General features: G+C 56.5%; 1 protein-coding gene across 1 annotated transcript; it reads right to left on the reverse strand.

Annotated features, from left to right (window-relative positions):
* Positions 1-1,069: 1,069 nt before the first annotated feature.
* Positions 1,070-15,876, reverse strand: Mcm2 (minichromosome maintenance complex component 2). Its single transcript, XM_005387053.2, has 16 exons — positions 15,758-15,876; positions 14,882-15,096; positions 13,669-13,844; positions 13,312-13,572; positions 12,218-12,437; positions 11,907-12,114; positions 10,068-10,202; positions 9,237-9,428; positions 5,079-5,172; positions 4,420-4,670; positions 4,174-4,300; positions 3,646-3,758; positions 3,143-3,388; positions 2,233-2,415; positions 1,929-2,084; positions 1,070-1,835 (listed from the first exon to the last, which is right to left on the reverse strand). The coding sequence occupies exons 1-16, from the start codon at positions 15,761-15,763 to the stop codon at positions 1,725-1,727; spliced, it is 2,694 nt and encodes an 897-aa protein (XP_005387110.1). The 5' UTR covers positions 15,764-15,876; the 3' UTR covers positions 1,070-1,724.
* Positions 15,877-16,269: the final 393 nt, after the last annotated feature.

The following is a 16,269-nucleotide window of genomic DNA, read 5'->3' on the forward strand; positions in this document are numbered from 1 at the left end:
TAGTGCTGAGGAATGAACCCAGGGCTTTAAGCATACTAAGCCCTGCTCTACCACTGAGCTGCTACAGTCCCAGCTCAAGTTTCCATGTTTTGAAAAGCTACCTCCTCAGTAATCTCCACCTGCAATTCCATTTCTCATTGCTTCCTCCACAGCTTTTCTTTCCTTCTTCACAGCACAACTGGAAGGGATTTTGTCCTCTTGCTGAAGTCTCCTTCTCCCAACATCCTACAACCAGAAGCTGAGTGAGGGCAGGAACCACGACCAATCTGTTCGTCTGTGAGAAGCAGCTTGCTAGGCTCCTGAGCAACGCAAGGCAAGCAGAGACACAGGCAGAGACGCCAGTGCCGCATCAGTATCTGCAGGGCTTTCAGAGGAAGGACTCACGGTGACACGCGCCAGAGGGGAGGAGCCGGACACGACATAGCCGCAGGCCTGTGGGCTCCACGGAAGGGAACATCCGTCAGGTCCCGAGTGTCCCGCAGCCCTGGGCAGCTCACGACCCAGAGGGCCCCGTGCTGGGAGTGGGTGGCACTGCTCCACAGGGAGATGGACTCTGCTTGGGTATCAGAGGCTGCAACAGAGAGCCAAGTTCCCTGGGGAGAGACACCTCTGAGCCAGCCTGCTGCTGCCGCCACAAGTACCTCAGGACCAGCCCCGCAGGTTTCTCGAGGCTCAGCTTCGGCGCGGGTCAGCTGTTGCTTTTGGGCCCGGGCAGGCGGCACATCAGGGCGGAGAGTGTGGCGTGCACAGCTACTCACCTCAGGGCAGCCAGGAAGGACAGCAAGCAACTGGCTCCCAGCGCATCTTCAGAGCAGGTCCTCACTGTCCCTCCCACAAGGCCGCCTCTCAAAGGCGCACAGGGTGGGGACCAAGCCTTCAGCTTCTGGGCCTTGAGGGATTTTTAAGACCTAAACCATAAGACAAACCACTTCTGCTTTCTCCACAGCCACTCACAGAACAACTCCTCTACTCCGACCTCCTCTGTCAGAGACCTAAGGCAGGACACGGACAAGGCCTTCAAAGCCCGAGAAAGCCTGGGCTGCGATATTAAAACAGAATTGAGGCCCACTGATATGCATGCTTAGATTTTATTCAACTTTATTAAAAAATAAAACTACAGAAACAAAAAGTGCATGTACAAATAAGCAGGTGGAGGAAACGGTCAGGTAGGCACACACGGGCTAATACAGAAACGGCGACTAACAACTGACATGAGACCCGATTCCACACTGGGCCGCCACAGGGCCGTGGGCACCAGGCTGGCCAGCTGGGCACGCTTCTACCTCACGGGCTCACAGACACTTGCAGGACCAGACGTGAAAAAAGACTACCAACAGCTGTAAGGTGCTCTGGGGCCAAGGGTGGCGACAGCTGTCCTAACAGCCAGGTAACACACCTGCAACACGCCCAGGCCCTGAAGCACAGTGACTGTCACAAGGCACTATGTACAGACACCACGTGCTGGTCGCAGGTGGGACAGAAGCCCTGAGCAAACGTCACCCAGAAGTGAGAGGAGCAAACAGTGGAGCCCAAGACGTGACCACCGCTACCCCACGTCACAGAGCCAGCCTGAGACACGCGGGTGAGGCCCAGCCACAAACCCCGATCCCAGAACACCGAGTTCCTAGGAGGTGAGGTTCTGGGTCCATAAAGCAGAGGTGACCAAGCACTTAGGGAAATGTCCTCAACCAGAGTCACAGGAGCCACTGTGGACATCGCAGGGCTCAGAACTGCTGAAGGATCACCTTCCGTTTCAGGTCCCGGCTGAACTTGTTCATCCTGAAGAGCTCGCTGTCGTAGAAAGCGGAGAGGTTGTGGATGTTGATCTGCCGGGCCTAAAACAGGAAGTGTCAGGGAGCTGTGAGTGATGCAAGGCTGAGCTGTTTCCCAGGGTGTTCCAGTTCCTCCACCGCCCACCAGGCCCGTACCTTGTCCACCAAGTCCTTCTCAGGCACCTCAATCGTGTCCTGCTGGGCCCCAAAGCGGTTGCGCTGATAGGTCACCTGCTCTGCCACCAACTGCTTCAGGATGAAGAGCAGCAGTTCATTGTTGTCTCGCCGGAATGAAAGATAGCGGGCAAAGGTCTGCAGAAAAGAGCACAAGTCAAACGCCACCCCTGCCATCTCTGCTGCAGTCCTTCAGCATAGGCCCCAAGCAACCAGGGCGGGAGCCAGGCAGCACCGGGCAGGATGACTGCCCTAGGGTTCTGGCCAGAGCGCTGGTGTCACCGACCTTCCGCATGCTGCGCATGACACTGAACTTCTGCGTGTCAATGAAGCTCTCCAGCATCACGCGGATGGCCATGTTGACGTCGTCCTCGATCACGTAGTCCCGCAGGTGGATGCGCGCGTGGGCCTCTGCCATGCGGATCATGGACTCAATGTGTCGCACTGTGATGGGGATGCTGCCTGTGGCCTGGAGGAAGCACACCGGGCGTCTTCCTCAGTCAGGATGAAGATAGGAAGGGAGGACAGGGCGGCCAGGACCAAGGAGGCTCAGTGACAGAGATGGCAGGGGCACCAGAGCCTGGGGGTGCTGAGGGTACAGCGTGTCCTTACGACATCTGCAGTGTTTCGAGGACACCCAGCTGGCCTGAAACTCAAGGTCTGCTGTATCTGCAGCCAGCTCTCCTGGTTACCATCACCAATTATAGTAGCAGAACCCTCAGCAATACAAATAAGAAAAAAGTTTAGTTCTATGAAAACTGAGGTGAATGCTCTGGTGGAGTTAAAAGGCACAAAAACAAAAGAGCTGACGCCATGATCCAGAGCGGGTGACACAGAGCCAGCCATGAGAATTCTGGGTGCTGACTGTCCTCGGCTGGCTGCTCGGGAGCCCTTGTTCCACTGCAGATGAACCACCTAGTGCAGACCCTGTGTCCATCTGGGTGAGCTACATGAAGTCACTGAGGAACTTCATCAGACGCCGATGACACTGAGATGAGACAAACACTCTGCAACTGCCTCTGTAACAAGATGCTTGTGGCAAGGAAGTATCTTTCTTCGGAGGTGCTGAGGACGGAACCCCAGCCTAGGGCGCAGCAGACAAGTGCTCTACTGCTGCGCCGCAGCCCTACCTAGAAATCTCCTGGTGCCTTGTGGACTGACACCCTGCAACTGCACCCGGCCTGCCCCGCACTCACCATGGACTCCTTCCGCAGGTCACTGTACATCTTGGCCACCTTGTCCTGGTCCATCTGGTTGAGTTTTGGGTGGACCCTCTCCTTGGCATAGATGATGTACTTCTTCAGCACCTCCTGTGGCAGCGGCTCCACACCGTACGTGCTGGGCACGGCGGGCTCCTGGGCGCCGCGGGCCAGCCCCTCGCCCTCGTTGCTGGGGTGGTGGCGGACGTGGCTGCCAACCACGAAGCGAGCCAGCATCTCGTCCTAGGACGGCAGCAGGGGCGCTCATGAGCCAGGTGCGGTGCGACGGCATCACACTGGCTCTGTGGAGGCTCCCAGCAAGGGGGCAGAGGGAGGTGGGGGGACAGCAGGGGCAGGGCGAGCAGGACTCTGAGCAGTGGGGAGGGGATGGGTGAGGAAACGGATGTGAGGACGACTGCTGGCGAGAACAAGGGGACGAGACTGCACAACAGGCCACCCCGCACGGGGCCACAGAACGGAACCGGACCCGAGGGCTGTACCTGCACAGGGTCCACAGTGTCCCTCACTACACACAGGATGTCGAAGCGGGAGATGATGGGCTCTGTGAGGTCCACGTTCTCCGAGAAGGTCAGTGAGGGGTCATAGCGTCCCCCTGAAACACAAGGAGCATCTGTTGGGTGAGTGTCCCCAGCCTGTCCTTCTCCACCCTGAGCCCCCTTCCCAAGCCCAACCCACTTCCACGCAGGAGGAAGGAAAGGCACAAAGGCACGGAGGCACGGAGGTACGGAGGCGGGCGGGGCCCCCGCCTGCCTCGAGTGACCCCACTGGGCCTGACTGGACAGAGGCAGCTCCCCAGGGAGGACCATGGGGTGGAGGAGACGGCACGGGGCTCTGTCGCTTCCCACCTGCCCAGCTCAGGCAGGGGCCAGACTTCTCCCCAGGGTCCTGAGAACAAACACCCAAGAGAGGTGCTGAAGACCAGACGCCCAAACTGAGCAAGGTCCCCTGAGATCTGTGCCCCTCAGCCCGGAGTCTGAGCCATGCAGGGCCTACCCAGCCCGGCGCACCTATGGGGTTGGCAGCTGCGATGACAGTGCAGCGAGCCTGCAGGGAGGTGACGATGCCGGCCTTGGAGATGGAGATGCTCTGTTGCTCCATGGCCTCGTGAATGCTGGTCCTGTCCTGGTCGTTCATCTGTGAGGCGCAGAGGTCGGCCCTCAGCACGCACAGGACTACCGCTGTCTGTCAGCTGTGCCCCCACTGGGAAGTCCCCACCCTGACCCCCACCCTGACCCCCACCAGACCAGCCTTACCTTGTCAAACTCATCGATGAGACACACGCCCCGGTCAGCCAGAACCAGTGCCCCAGCCTCCAAGGTCCACTCCCTGCTGACCGGATGCCGCTGCACATAGGCTGTGAGCCCCACGGCCGAGGCGCCCTGGCCCGTGGTGAAGATGGCCCGGCTGGATACCTTCTCCACATACTTGAGGAACTGAGACTTCGCTGTTCCCGGGTCTCCACACAGGAGCACGTTGATGTCACCTCGCACCTTGTGTTTCCCACCTAGTGGAGGAGACGGGGATCGAAGTGGAGGGGACGGGAAAGGGGTGCAGGCTCCCGCTGGTGCTGCCGTTTTTGAACCTATGCATCAGCATGGCCAAGGCATGGTCTCTCTAGGAAGGACGCAGGCCTGGGACCGGTGACCCCTCGTTGGCCACTGAACCCAGACAGACACAGGCCTGGGTCCCATAGAGGCACAGCTAAGATGTTCTTCGTGAAAGGGAGAAACCAGGAACAAATCTCCAAACAGAGGGAGAGCTGAGTCTACTACCCAGGTCATCATGTGAAGGAACCATCCTTTCTCCCCAGCAGCCAGGGGTCCAATCTCGTGCTGGAGAACTTAGGAGACTGGCTCCCCAAAGGACACGGACACCCCTGAAGTAGGCAGAGTGAGGGTCCCACAGTGCTCACCTGGGTTCTTGGGTTCCCCTCCAAATAGAGCCAGGGCCAGGCCTCTCTTAATGTCCTCGTGGCCGTAGATAGAAGGCGCGATGCTGGCAAAGATCTGGGAGGAGGGAGAGGACCATGGAAACGGGCCCAACAGGCAGAGCAGGCCATCCATGCCAAGCCTAGGAGCCAAGATGGTGGCCGGCTCAGCACCCAGCCCTGGCTGCTGGGATTCCTCAGGCCCCTGTACCACCCTGCCCTGATGCTGGTCCTTAGCTCTCCTCAAGAGAGCTAGGGTGCCAGCTTGGGCCCAGACATGAGCAGGACTAACAGGGTACATCTGGGAGACTGGCCCGCCAGAGGGCAGGTGCATCAGGGGAGCCTTTCTCAGTTCAATAAGGGAGGCAGAAAGAAGAGGGGGACAAGACACAGGAAAAGCAGAATCTGCATGCGTTTTAAAGACAGAACTAGGGCTGGGGATATAGCTCAGTGGCATAAGCGCCTGCCTGGCAAGTGCAAGGTCATGAGTTCGATCCCTGGTACCGCAAAAAAAAAAAAAAAAGAACTAGAGATAGCAGAGCAGTTCCTTGCTTGCAGGGCAGAGCCTCGTGCCCGTGCACAGCTGCCCCGACTGTTCCCAACCTCCCTGGTGCCTCCTTACAGCACAGCCCCCCAAAGCCAGAGCAGCAGCACCACAAATGGAGGGAGGCCCTACACCACCCCTGAAAAGAAGCACACTTCCCAAGGGCTTTTTGGAGAATGGATGATTCCAGGCCTAGGGCAGGAAATGTACCAGCCCAGCCTGTGGTGCCTTGTACTAAGGCAAAAAAAAAAAAATCAAAAACCAAAGGGCAACCAGAGTCACATCAGCAGGACGGAGACACCACCATGCAGTGTCACAGAGAGGCAGTGGGACCCTGAACACCAGAGCCAGTGACCACAGAGCTGACAGCACACTGATGTCACCTGCTGGGGACAACACTATCTCCTCAGGAGGTCACTGCAGGACCCACCCTCACTCTGAAAACAAGTCAGTCTGGCTGCTCCTAGAAGAGCTCTACCACGGGCAACGCTAGTTAATGCAGAGAAGCTCCTCTTCAGGGAAGCTTCCCAGCAAATAAATGCAGGTCTAGAATAGGAAATGCTTGGAGCAAGCCCTAAAAATGAGTGGGTTTAATGAATGGTCCTGACAGCAGCTACGACACAAGGGAACATCAAGCTGAAGGGCCAGGGTGTGGCTCGGCAGCAGAGCGCTTGCCCAGACAGTAAGCCCCTGGGTTCCATCCCCGGGGGGTGGCGCGGGGCGGGCGAACCTCGGCCTAAGCTCCAATGTCTGACTGCTCATCCACGGAAAATGCGGGTGACAGGGGCCTCCGTACAGGAAGACACAGCAACAAAACAACTGCACAAGGGACCTCCATAAATACCGCAAGAAAAAAGACCCAAGCAAGCCCCTAGATGGTGAGACACATGGACCATATTTGCACAGCCTCCAAGAAGCTATTTTAAAAAAAAAAAAAGAAAAAGCAAGGCCAGGCATGGCAGTCCACACCTACAATTCCAGTACTCTGGATAGCTGAGGCAGGAAGACTCCAAGTTGGAGTCCAGCCTGTTTTACAACTCAGTAAAAACTGTTTCAAACTTTTGTTAAAAATAAAGAGTAGGAGGGGCTGGGGATTTAGCTCAGCAGCAAAGCACCTGCCTGGAAAGTGCAAGGTCGTGAGTTCGGTTCCTGGTACAGGAGAAAAACCAAAAAAAAAAAAAAAAAAAAAAGAGTAGGCATGTAGCTCAGTTGAAAGGTGCTGGGTTCAATCCCCAGTACAAACAAACAAAAAGATAGGGAAAAAGTCCACCAGTATCTGACACTAAGGAGTGGCTCATTATTTTCAAGGTGTGACAGCTGTATTGTGGCTGGGCTTCTACAAAGACCCTTTTGAGAGACAGACGGTGACACAGCCAGTTGAACAAGTGTCCAGCAATCTGAAGTACATGAAGGGCGAGCGCTCACGAAGGGGCAGCAGGAGCAACGCCACCAGCCATGTCTGGCACTGTGCTGTGGCTGGAATGTGTTCCCCAAAAAGTGCATGCTGGAGACAACCCCTGACACCCTGGGCATAACAGAACTAAGAAGGGGGACTTTTGAGAGGTGACTGACGAGGAAGGGGTCTCCTCTCACATGGGCACTAATGCTGTCTGTCACCAGCGGGGCCGGGTCCTCAGAAAAGGCCCAGAGCTCCATCCCTTACTTCCTCTTCTCGCCTTTCCACCCCATCACCCCAGAGAGTAGCCCCTCCACCTTGGGCTTCCCAGAAACAGAACCTTGAGCTACTAAACTTCTGTCCGTTATAAGTTACTGCCTCTCCGCTATCCTGTTGTAGCAGCACAAATGAACCAAGACACAGGCGGGTTTCTTACACTACATGTGGGTGTGTTTAAAATTTTCTGTAACGTTCAGCGGCACAAGCATCTGCCTGGCAAGCGCAAGGTCCTGAATTTGATTCCCAGTTTCCCCCCACAAAAAATTTTTTTTCTGTAACAGCTCAGCACAGTGCTGCACACCTGTCATTCTAGCACCAAGGGAGGCTGAGGCAGAAGGATCGTAAGTTTAAGTCCCACCTGGGCAATTTAGTGACACCCTGTCTCAAAATAACCACTAGAAAGGCTTGGGAATGTCACTCAGTGGTGGAGTGCCCCCAGGCTCCTGGGTTTAATCCCCAGTACTGCAAAAGTGAAGAAATAAAAAAGCATCCTGTAACAAAAATTTTTAAACGTGGGCCAGGCTCCAAGCTGCGCTAAGTGACCCATAGAACCCAATGCTAGCAAAGTGAACTCACAGACTGTTGTACCTGCGTGTGGACTCTCGATCTGCAGTGTCCCCAAAAGCTCAGGCCCTGTGCAGCAGTGTGCACAGGTGACAGGTTTCAGGACGGACTCAGTGGACCAACCCACTGAGGAGCTCACAGCTGAGTGGGCTGCAGGGTGGAGAACGTGGGTACCTGCGGGCATGACCCTGAAGGCAAACTTCGCTCCCGGTCCCCTTCTGTGTCTCTCTCACAAAGGAGGCAGCCTCCCTGACTGCCGGCCACCAACCATCAAGTTCCACCTTGTATCGGCACAAAGCGATGCAACTGGCTGGCCTGGGACTTTTCAAAACCTCTGAAAACTATGTGCTAAAACAAACCCTTCTTCCTGTGAGTTGTTTATCTCAGCTATTTGGTCACAGCAATAGAAAGCTGCGAGGTAACAGCCCCTGGGAGCACACACTCAAGCAGGCCGCACCTTGCATGTGACCATGGGAACGTAGTGGACACATTCTGCTTCAACTTACTCATCAGAGCAACAGGCACAGCTAAAACCGACACTGTAAGAAAGTGGTGGTGAACCTACAGCACTTGTGCCGCAGTGGGCTGTGTCACTGAAAGCTTTAAAAGGCTCGCCATCGCTGCTCTAGGCTCCAACTGTTCTCTGGAAATCGGCTGAACAGGGCCAAGTGGATCCACCATGTGCGGTAAGCACAGTGATCCGGGCTGGGAATGTAGCTCGGTGGTAAGAGTGCTTGCCTCGCACACACAAGGCCAAGTTCAATCCCAAGTACCACACAAAAAAGGTAAGCAGTGATCCCCATTAACCCTCGCTCTGTGTGGGGAAGGCAGGCAGAGCCCTCCATGCGCCTCTCCCGCTCCCCACCGCTCCGGGCTGTGCCAGGGCTGCTGGGCCCTGACCTCCTCGTGCCCAGCTCCTTTCTGTTGGCAGGACAAAGTCACATCCCCCGCCAGGACAGGGCGGCACCAGTACCCTGCTTGCCGTGTGGGGTGGACTCCGCAAGCTCAGTCCCTTCCCCAGACCAGATGCTGGGTCCAGGTGGCCTCTTGTGGGGTTTGGGGCACGAGGAGAGCAACGTGCTCATCCACCAGCCCAGGCGGCCAGGGAACAACAGTGGTGTCTATGTCACCTCACCAAAGCCAGTTAATCAGCCCTGTTTCCCGCCATTCAGAGAGGAGGAAGCTGAGGCTTGGACCAGACTACATTCTCCCGGAGGACAGCCAGGGACACCCTTCCCCTCGACAGGGGCCTCCTCCAAGCCACGGTCACTGTGCTCCACACTGGGAATTCAGGTGCCCAGTGAGGCTCCGGGGGTAGTCACAGGAGGGAGAATGAGCCCTGGCGCCCCCCTCCACCTGCCTTCTCCCCGATCTGCTGGTCCTTGGAGAGGCTGGTGATCATCCTCACATCCTCGTCAGTCAGCTCCCCGACGGCCACCTTGTTGTCCTTCTTGGCCACGTGGTTGGCCAGGATAACTGTGGCAAAGACGGGGAAGCCATTGGCAGTGTTGAGGGAGCCGTCATAGTTGTTGTGGTAGATGCCAGTCAGCTCCTAGGAGGGGGGACAGGGAGGGTCACAGGAGCAGCCACGACCTGCATGCGCCTTCCTGCTTCCTCCACCCTCCCCTAACTCCCACTTTCCACACCGCAGGGAAATCACATCCGAACTGCTAGTGTGGATCTGGAATGTGCCTCAGGAGCACACGGCTAAAGGCTCAGGCCCCTAAAGATGCTGCTGGGACATTTCTGCTGGAACCCAGGAATCGGGCACATAGGAGGAAGTTAGGTTATGGGGACAAGCCCTGAAGGGACACTGGACACAGTCTGTTCTCTCGCCTCCCGGTCACGAGGTGATCAGGCCTCCTGTGCCACACCCCTAGCCACAATGGGATGTCATGGGCCCAAAGCAACAGGGCCAAGTGACCAGAGCAGAAACCTCTAACACTGTCAGCCAGAACACATCTTTCCTCCTTTTACTTGATCACCGTGGCAACAGGAAGCCGATCAACACAGAAACCTGCTGTTCCAAACAGCCGGCCCACCGTGAGGAAGAGGTCTTTGCCCCAGTGGTTCAAGAACTGACTTCAGTCCAAGCTCCTGGTTATCATAACCACAAGAACCCCAAAGGCCACAGCAGTCACTCCGATTCCTCTGCACTTGGCTCCCTCCTAGCCCACCACTGGCCACTTACAATCTCATCTCCTGGCTTACAGCTGTCCACCAGATCAGCGAGGAGGATGGCGTCCTTGGAGCGGGGCAACCGGCCGGCTGCCACTTTGCCTGGACTCTCCTGGATCCGGATGCGCTGGTAGTTTTGATAGATGGTCTGTGGCGGGGGGAGACAAAGAGGACGTCATGGGGCTCTGCCCTGCGTGCTACAGGTCTTGCCCTCTCCCAGGAACCTCCTTATCCCATTATTGACCTTGACCTCAGTCCACAGGAGGGCAGAGAAGCAGTGTTACTATTCCTGCCCCCTAACTAGGAAACCGAGAGCCAAGACAGCAAGGAACGAGCCCATTGTGCCACACCACGCTGGTGAACAATCAAGTCTGCCACCAGACCTTGGGACGTCCCGGCACCAGACTCAAGCACCTGTTTCTGTTTCCACGGCACAGCTCAGCTATGTGAGTGTAGATGCCAGAGCCAAGGCACCTGAGTTCAAATCCTGGCTGTGTATGGAGCCGTGTGACCTGGGCAGGGTACTTCCTCTGTCCCTTTGCTGTAGAACAAGGACGCTGATACTGTGACTGCAAGCTTGTGGGGAGGAGATCAGGTCAGGTGCAAAAATAAAGCGCCTAAAGCAATGCCTGCCAAGGGGAAGTCACACTCTGCGCCTGCGCTGTGCCCCAAGGCCCAGTGTCCACTGTTTCACTTACTGCCAGAAAGGAGGCGGCAGGCTGCAGCTAGGTAAAAGTGTGCCCACGGCCCATGTGCTGAAGGACTGGTCCTCAGCCCATGGCACTCCCGGCAGGTCCTGGGTCACTAGAGTAAGCCCTTATAGGAGACTGGGGACACCAGATTCCTAAATCTCTCTCTGGTGTCCCTGCTCCATGGCATGCTCCCTGCCAGGCCCAGCCAATCGTGGACCAAGACCCAAAACAGCCAGAGCAAACCTCTCCTCCTTTAAACTGATTTGCTCAGGCATTTTGTTACAGGAGGAGAATGCCGATTAACACAGATGGCACAGCTTTAAACCCTACAATTGCATCAAAAGCCCTGGGCTCTAAGCACAGGATGCTCTGTAGCTGGGCCTCAGTCAGTTCCTCCTCCAGACACCAAGCAGAGGTGACAGTGGCACTTGCCACTGTCAAGTCCTGTCACACACACCCAGGAAAGACCCTGTGCATTTCAGCTGTGCTTGTTTATCCTCCAAGAATCACTGCACCAGCTCCCTAGGAGCAGAGCTGAACCTGTCCTGTGACTCAGGTAGAAATGAGGTCTGCACAGACCGAGTGGAGCCCATTGGCCAGGGAGGAGAGGGTTCTGGGAGGAGATACAGCTCTGTTAAATCCAGCCTTGCAGAGGCATCACCCCTGAGCCAGCCGGCAACTCCTAGGCACTTCCTGTCTAGGCGGCTCCAGCTGGAATGACTCTCAGAACTGCACAAGGGGTGAGCAGCGTGTCCAGACCACAGGGTTACACCAGGACGTCCAAGGAAAAAGACACAGTACCTAAGACCTCAAAGCCAGACCAGCACACCTGACACCCCAGCTGCTCCAGGGGCTGAGGCAGAAAGACAGCAAGTTCTAGGCCAACCTGGGTAACTCAGGAAGACCCTGACTCAAAATCATCCCTGTGCGAGATGGAAAGCTAGTGCCCTGAGGAGGGGGCCAGAAAAGAATAGGGCCCTGCTCATCTGTGCTTCAAGAAAAGCCATGTACTTGGGATGTTTTGGACACAACTGCCTGATTTCTGAATACTGGCATGAATCTTGAAACCAGTGTGCAGGCCTATCTGCAGCGGCACCCTGAACTAGCACAAGGGGACCCAAGACAGGAAGGACACGGCCAGCAGGACTACATGCTCTCACCTCCTCCATGTTGACTTCGAAGGGCCCCACAGACTGGCATTCGGGGCAGGAGCCTGGCTTCACCTCCTGGTTCTGCGACTGGCAGAAAGGCCCGAGCACGAAGCTGCACTTGTTGCAGTTGTACTTGACCATGCTGAGCTGTGGCAGAACGCCCGTGCAGCTGGTCACCACGCCACTCGTGCGGATCAGCTGGTTCAGGTGCAGCTGCCTGGGGGGAGCTGGACCATCAGGACCTGACTGGACCCCAAGAACCTACGCCTTCCCCGACTTGGCCTCCCTGTGCACCCTGCTCCGGCCCCCTCTTGGCTCACCTCAGCGAGCGCAGCTCCTCCACCAGGGGCAGGTGGGAGATGCGGACGTGAATGTGGCTGGCAATGCGGTCATATTTGGGGTACATGGCCAGCACCACTTCCAGGGCGGCCTCGTCAAAGATCTGCAGCAGTTCAGCTGGTGCCTCGGGCAGGAAGTAGGCCAGGACGTGCTCGCGGGCCGCCAGATCCTCATAGTTCACCACCAGGCTCTCACGGTTCTCTAGCGGGACAGGCAGAGGTCTGGTAGGGGCCGTGGGGCCCACAAAGGGGCTTCCCCACCACGACGCCCACATGAACAAGGCTGACCCAGCCAAATGGCGACCAAACCTGAACACCCAGCCTCCACCTTCACACACCTTAGCTCTGCAATTTAGATAAGTGACACAACCCAGGCGTTGCCCACTTGGTCTTTTGTCAAGTGGGCATGTCCCAGTGTGGAAAGCGGCTTGGGGGGTAGGCTGGTGAGAGGGAATAGAGGGCCTGTAGTACTACAATCCCAGAAGACCACAAGGCCCAGAGAGAAAACCCACGGACAATCTCTGCCACACAGGAGAGAAAAGGGAGAAGAAACTGCAGGAAACAAGGTCTGTGGGTTCCCTTTAAAGCCAACTTCTACCATAGAAAAGTATTGCTACTTCTTTTGACACAGGGTCTTCATCAGTTACTAAATTGCCTGGTGAGGCTGGAACTCAGAGATCCTCCTACCTCAGCCTCCCAACTAGCTAGGATTACAGCCTGGCTAGTGTTGCTCCTTCCTGATCAAAGTAGCGATCCAAGGGATTGGGAGTGTAGCTGGTAGAGCTACCCCAAATATGACCGCAGCTACATGGTAGAGCACAGGCGTAATTAACACGTGCAAGTCCCCTGAGCTCAATCTCCAGCACTGGAAAGAAAGCTAAAGTAATAACATCAATTTTATCCAAAATCTGCCCACATTAAGTAAATCAAAAACCATGGACTAGGGGTGAGGGTCCTAGTACAGACACTCAGTATGTGTGCATTCCTTGGAAAGGTGGATGCCTCAGCTCCTGCTTAGCTGTGGGCATGTCACCCAATGTTTCCTGTCCTTGTTCCCTGCAGGGACAGGGACACACCTTTGCACATGTCGCTGATGCGCTCCTTGAAGACGTTGTGGCCGTGGCTGTCCACGTGGGTGCGCAGGAAGTTCTTGAAGCGGTGGTGGATCTCCAGCCGGGGGCCCGCCATGCTCACCCACTCACGCACAGAGTGGCCCTTGAGGTCCTCCAGGTTTTCGATGCTCTCGATCATCTCCTCGTCCTCCTCGCCCACCTCCGTGGCCCGCTCCACCTGGCGGCGCTTGCGGCTAGGGCGTTCCTCATCCTCCTCATCGCTGTCTGGGGTGTGGGTGTGGGACAGCTGGGGTGAAGCCTCTGCCGGCATGCTCCAGGCCTCCCTGGACTCCCTCTAGCACTGCAGAAGGCCAGACTTACCGTACAGGAGCCCCCGGCGCATACGGCCCAGGCCCCGGCCAGCCTCTCGGTCGCGCTGTCGCATGACCCTCTCAGCCGCTTCCCTCTGACTGGCTGTCAGCTCCTCCACGTCCTCATCATCCAGGGCCAGCCCTTCAGCCTCGTAGGTATCCAGCTCAGGGATGGCACGGTAGTCCCTGACAAAGCCCCAGATGGATGCAGTTAGTCCCCAAACATCCACCCAGGAACTGGGTTGCTCTTCAAGGCTCAGGAGCCCCAGCCTGACCAGGCCTGGAGCGTCCAGGTCAGGCCATAGAAGCTTCAAAATGGAAACCTAACCTTGCTCACTGACAAAGCTTCCTGCACTGTGTCCCAGTGTTAAAGCTCTATAACCTTTAATATGCGTTCACAAACATTTCTAACACATGGTGTGGTACAAATTAGACACAGTAAGTGTCTGCTGACAGAATCTCAATTTTTGTTTAAAGAGAATAAAAAAATAAGAAAAAACAAAACAACAACAAAAAAAATGGATACAGTCAGGTGTGGTGGCACACACCTGTAATCCCAGCACCAGGGAGGCTGAGGCAGGAGGATTGCTACTAGTTTAAGGCCAGCCTGGGCTACATAGTGAGTTCAAGGCCAGCTTGAACTGCACAGCGAGACCTTGTCTCAAAAACAAAACAAAACAAAACAAGCCACCACCAACAAAGTAGTTGTTCAGGGCTGGGGTTGTAGCTCAGAGGTGCAGTGCCTGCCTCGCAAAGACGCCCTGAGTTCAATTCCCAGTACCAAAAAAAAAAAGCTGTTCAGATTTCCAAACATAGGCATGCAAAATTGATCAAACAATTAAGCATTAACTGTTCTTTCAATAAACCAATAGAGACTCAATCTTGACTCATCCGACCCACTCCCATGAAACCTTTCTTTGAAAAGTCAGCACTTAGCTGCTCCCTAGCTTTCTCAGTTGGCACCTCCCACCATGGCTCTTCAGGAGCCCTCTGGCTTCCCCCGGATGCAAATACAGAGTTGGCGCTTACTCAGTCTTTAGGGTCAGGTCTTTCCCACTTATACACAGCAAGTTAAACAGATCTGCACTGTGGCTCATGAACCTGTCTCCTTGCAGATCCTGGGCCAAGCCACACGCTTAAGAGTGTCATCAGATTCATGTCCCCAGCACCCAGGTCGGGCCACCACACACAGCACTTTCTGCAAAGGACTCCAGCAAAAATACCTCTCCATGCCATCTCCAATCAGCTCTTCTCCATCCTCCTCTTCTTCCATGGGCCCCTCTGTGCCTAGCAAACCCTCAGACTCATCCTCAAAAGGAGGAAGGTCCCGACCAGGGCTGGAGGTCAGGGCATCCGTGCGCCGTGAGCTTCGCCCGGGGCTGGACGTGAGGGGGTCATTGCCTCGCTGCCGCGGGGCAGGACTAGACTCGGAGGATTCCTGCAAGAGAAACGGCGTCTGTCAAACATCTAGGAGGAGGTGGGCTGATTTCACTTCCTTTGGACCCGCGAGGACCCTCCCTGCAGCCTGCGGCAACTCTGTCCCCAGAAGCACCAAACCTCTCCACTTTCAAGACCTTCACGCCTGCCACTCCCTCCCAATTTGCAATGGCTCTGAGCTGAGCCCGCGGGTTTGCTACACATAGGCAGCACTCCCTCTCGCTCCGGTTACCCGCAGGTCCCTGCATCCTGTTCATGAAAACACACCGAGGCCAGGTGGTTTCTCGACCCGTGCACCGTTCATCCCTCCCCCTTCGGCCGACACTCGACCACCTAAGCACCCAGCGTGCGCCAGGTACCCCAAGCGCCACCCAAACGTAGGGCGCCTGGAATCCACAGGCTGGTGACGAGACCGGGCCGTAAACAAAACCAAACGACAAGGAAAAACCACAGGATGAGGTGGGGACGAGGCGGGACTCCGCCAAAAGAGCAGACGGCGCCCAGGCCGGGGCGGGTCGGAGCGACCGCTCGGGTACAAGGAAGAGGCCGGGAGCGTCGGGGCGCCGGGAAAACCCCAAGCCGACCCCGGCCAGCGACCCAGGCACCTGCGGCCCCCTCGCCCGGCCCGCTCCGCGCCCTGCAGGCCCAGCCCGCTCGCTCACCGCCATCACAGCGCCGCGCTCCACTCTGCTCCCGCAACAAGCAGTTTTCCCGCGAAAAGCGCCCCACGTGACCCGCGCAAGCCCGCGAAACGCCGGGAGGGACGCGACGCCATGACGTCGGCGTCGATTTGCGTCAGGCGCGGGGCGTGTGTAGGGGCGGGCTGGAGCTCTGCCACGCCCATCGGGCTGTAGGCCACGCCCACGCCTCTGGTTGCGCGGGGGTCTTACTTGTGCTTTTGCCCAGAGGTGTGGGAGCTGGCGATGCTGGGGGCGGGGAGGAGGACCAGGTCAGTGCCTCACTGCGTGACATTAGCCAAGGTCTGACCCTCTGACGGACCAGGCAACCGAGACCCAGAGCCTGGCTTTCTGAGCACTTCTGCCTCATGAGCAGTCTCAAGGTCTCCCAGAACTTTTTTTTTTGTCTTTTTGAGACTGGGTCTCACTGTGCAGTTCAGGCTGGCCTTGAATTCACTTTGTAGCCCAGGTTGGCCTCAAACTCGAAGCGATCGTAC

Source organism: Chinchilla lanigera, unplaced genomic scaffold (genome assembly GCF_000276665.1).
Source record: "Chinchilla lanigera isolate Chin_1 unplaced genomic scaffold, ChiLan1.0 scaffold00028, whole genome shotgun sequence".
Taxonomy (NCBI): domain Eukaryota; kingdom Metazoa; phylum Chordata; class Mammalia; order Rodentia; family Chinchillidae; genus Chinchilla; species Chinchilla lanigera.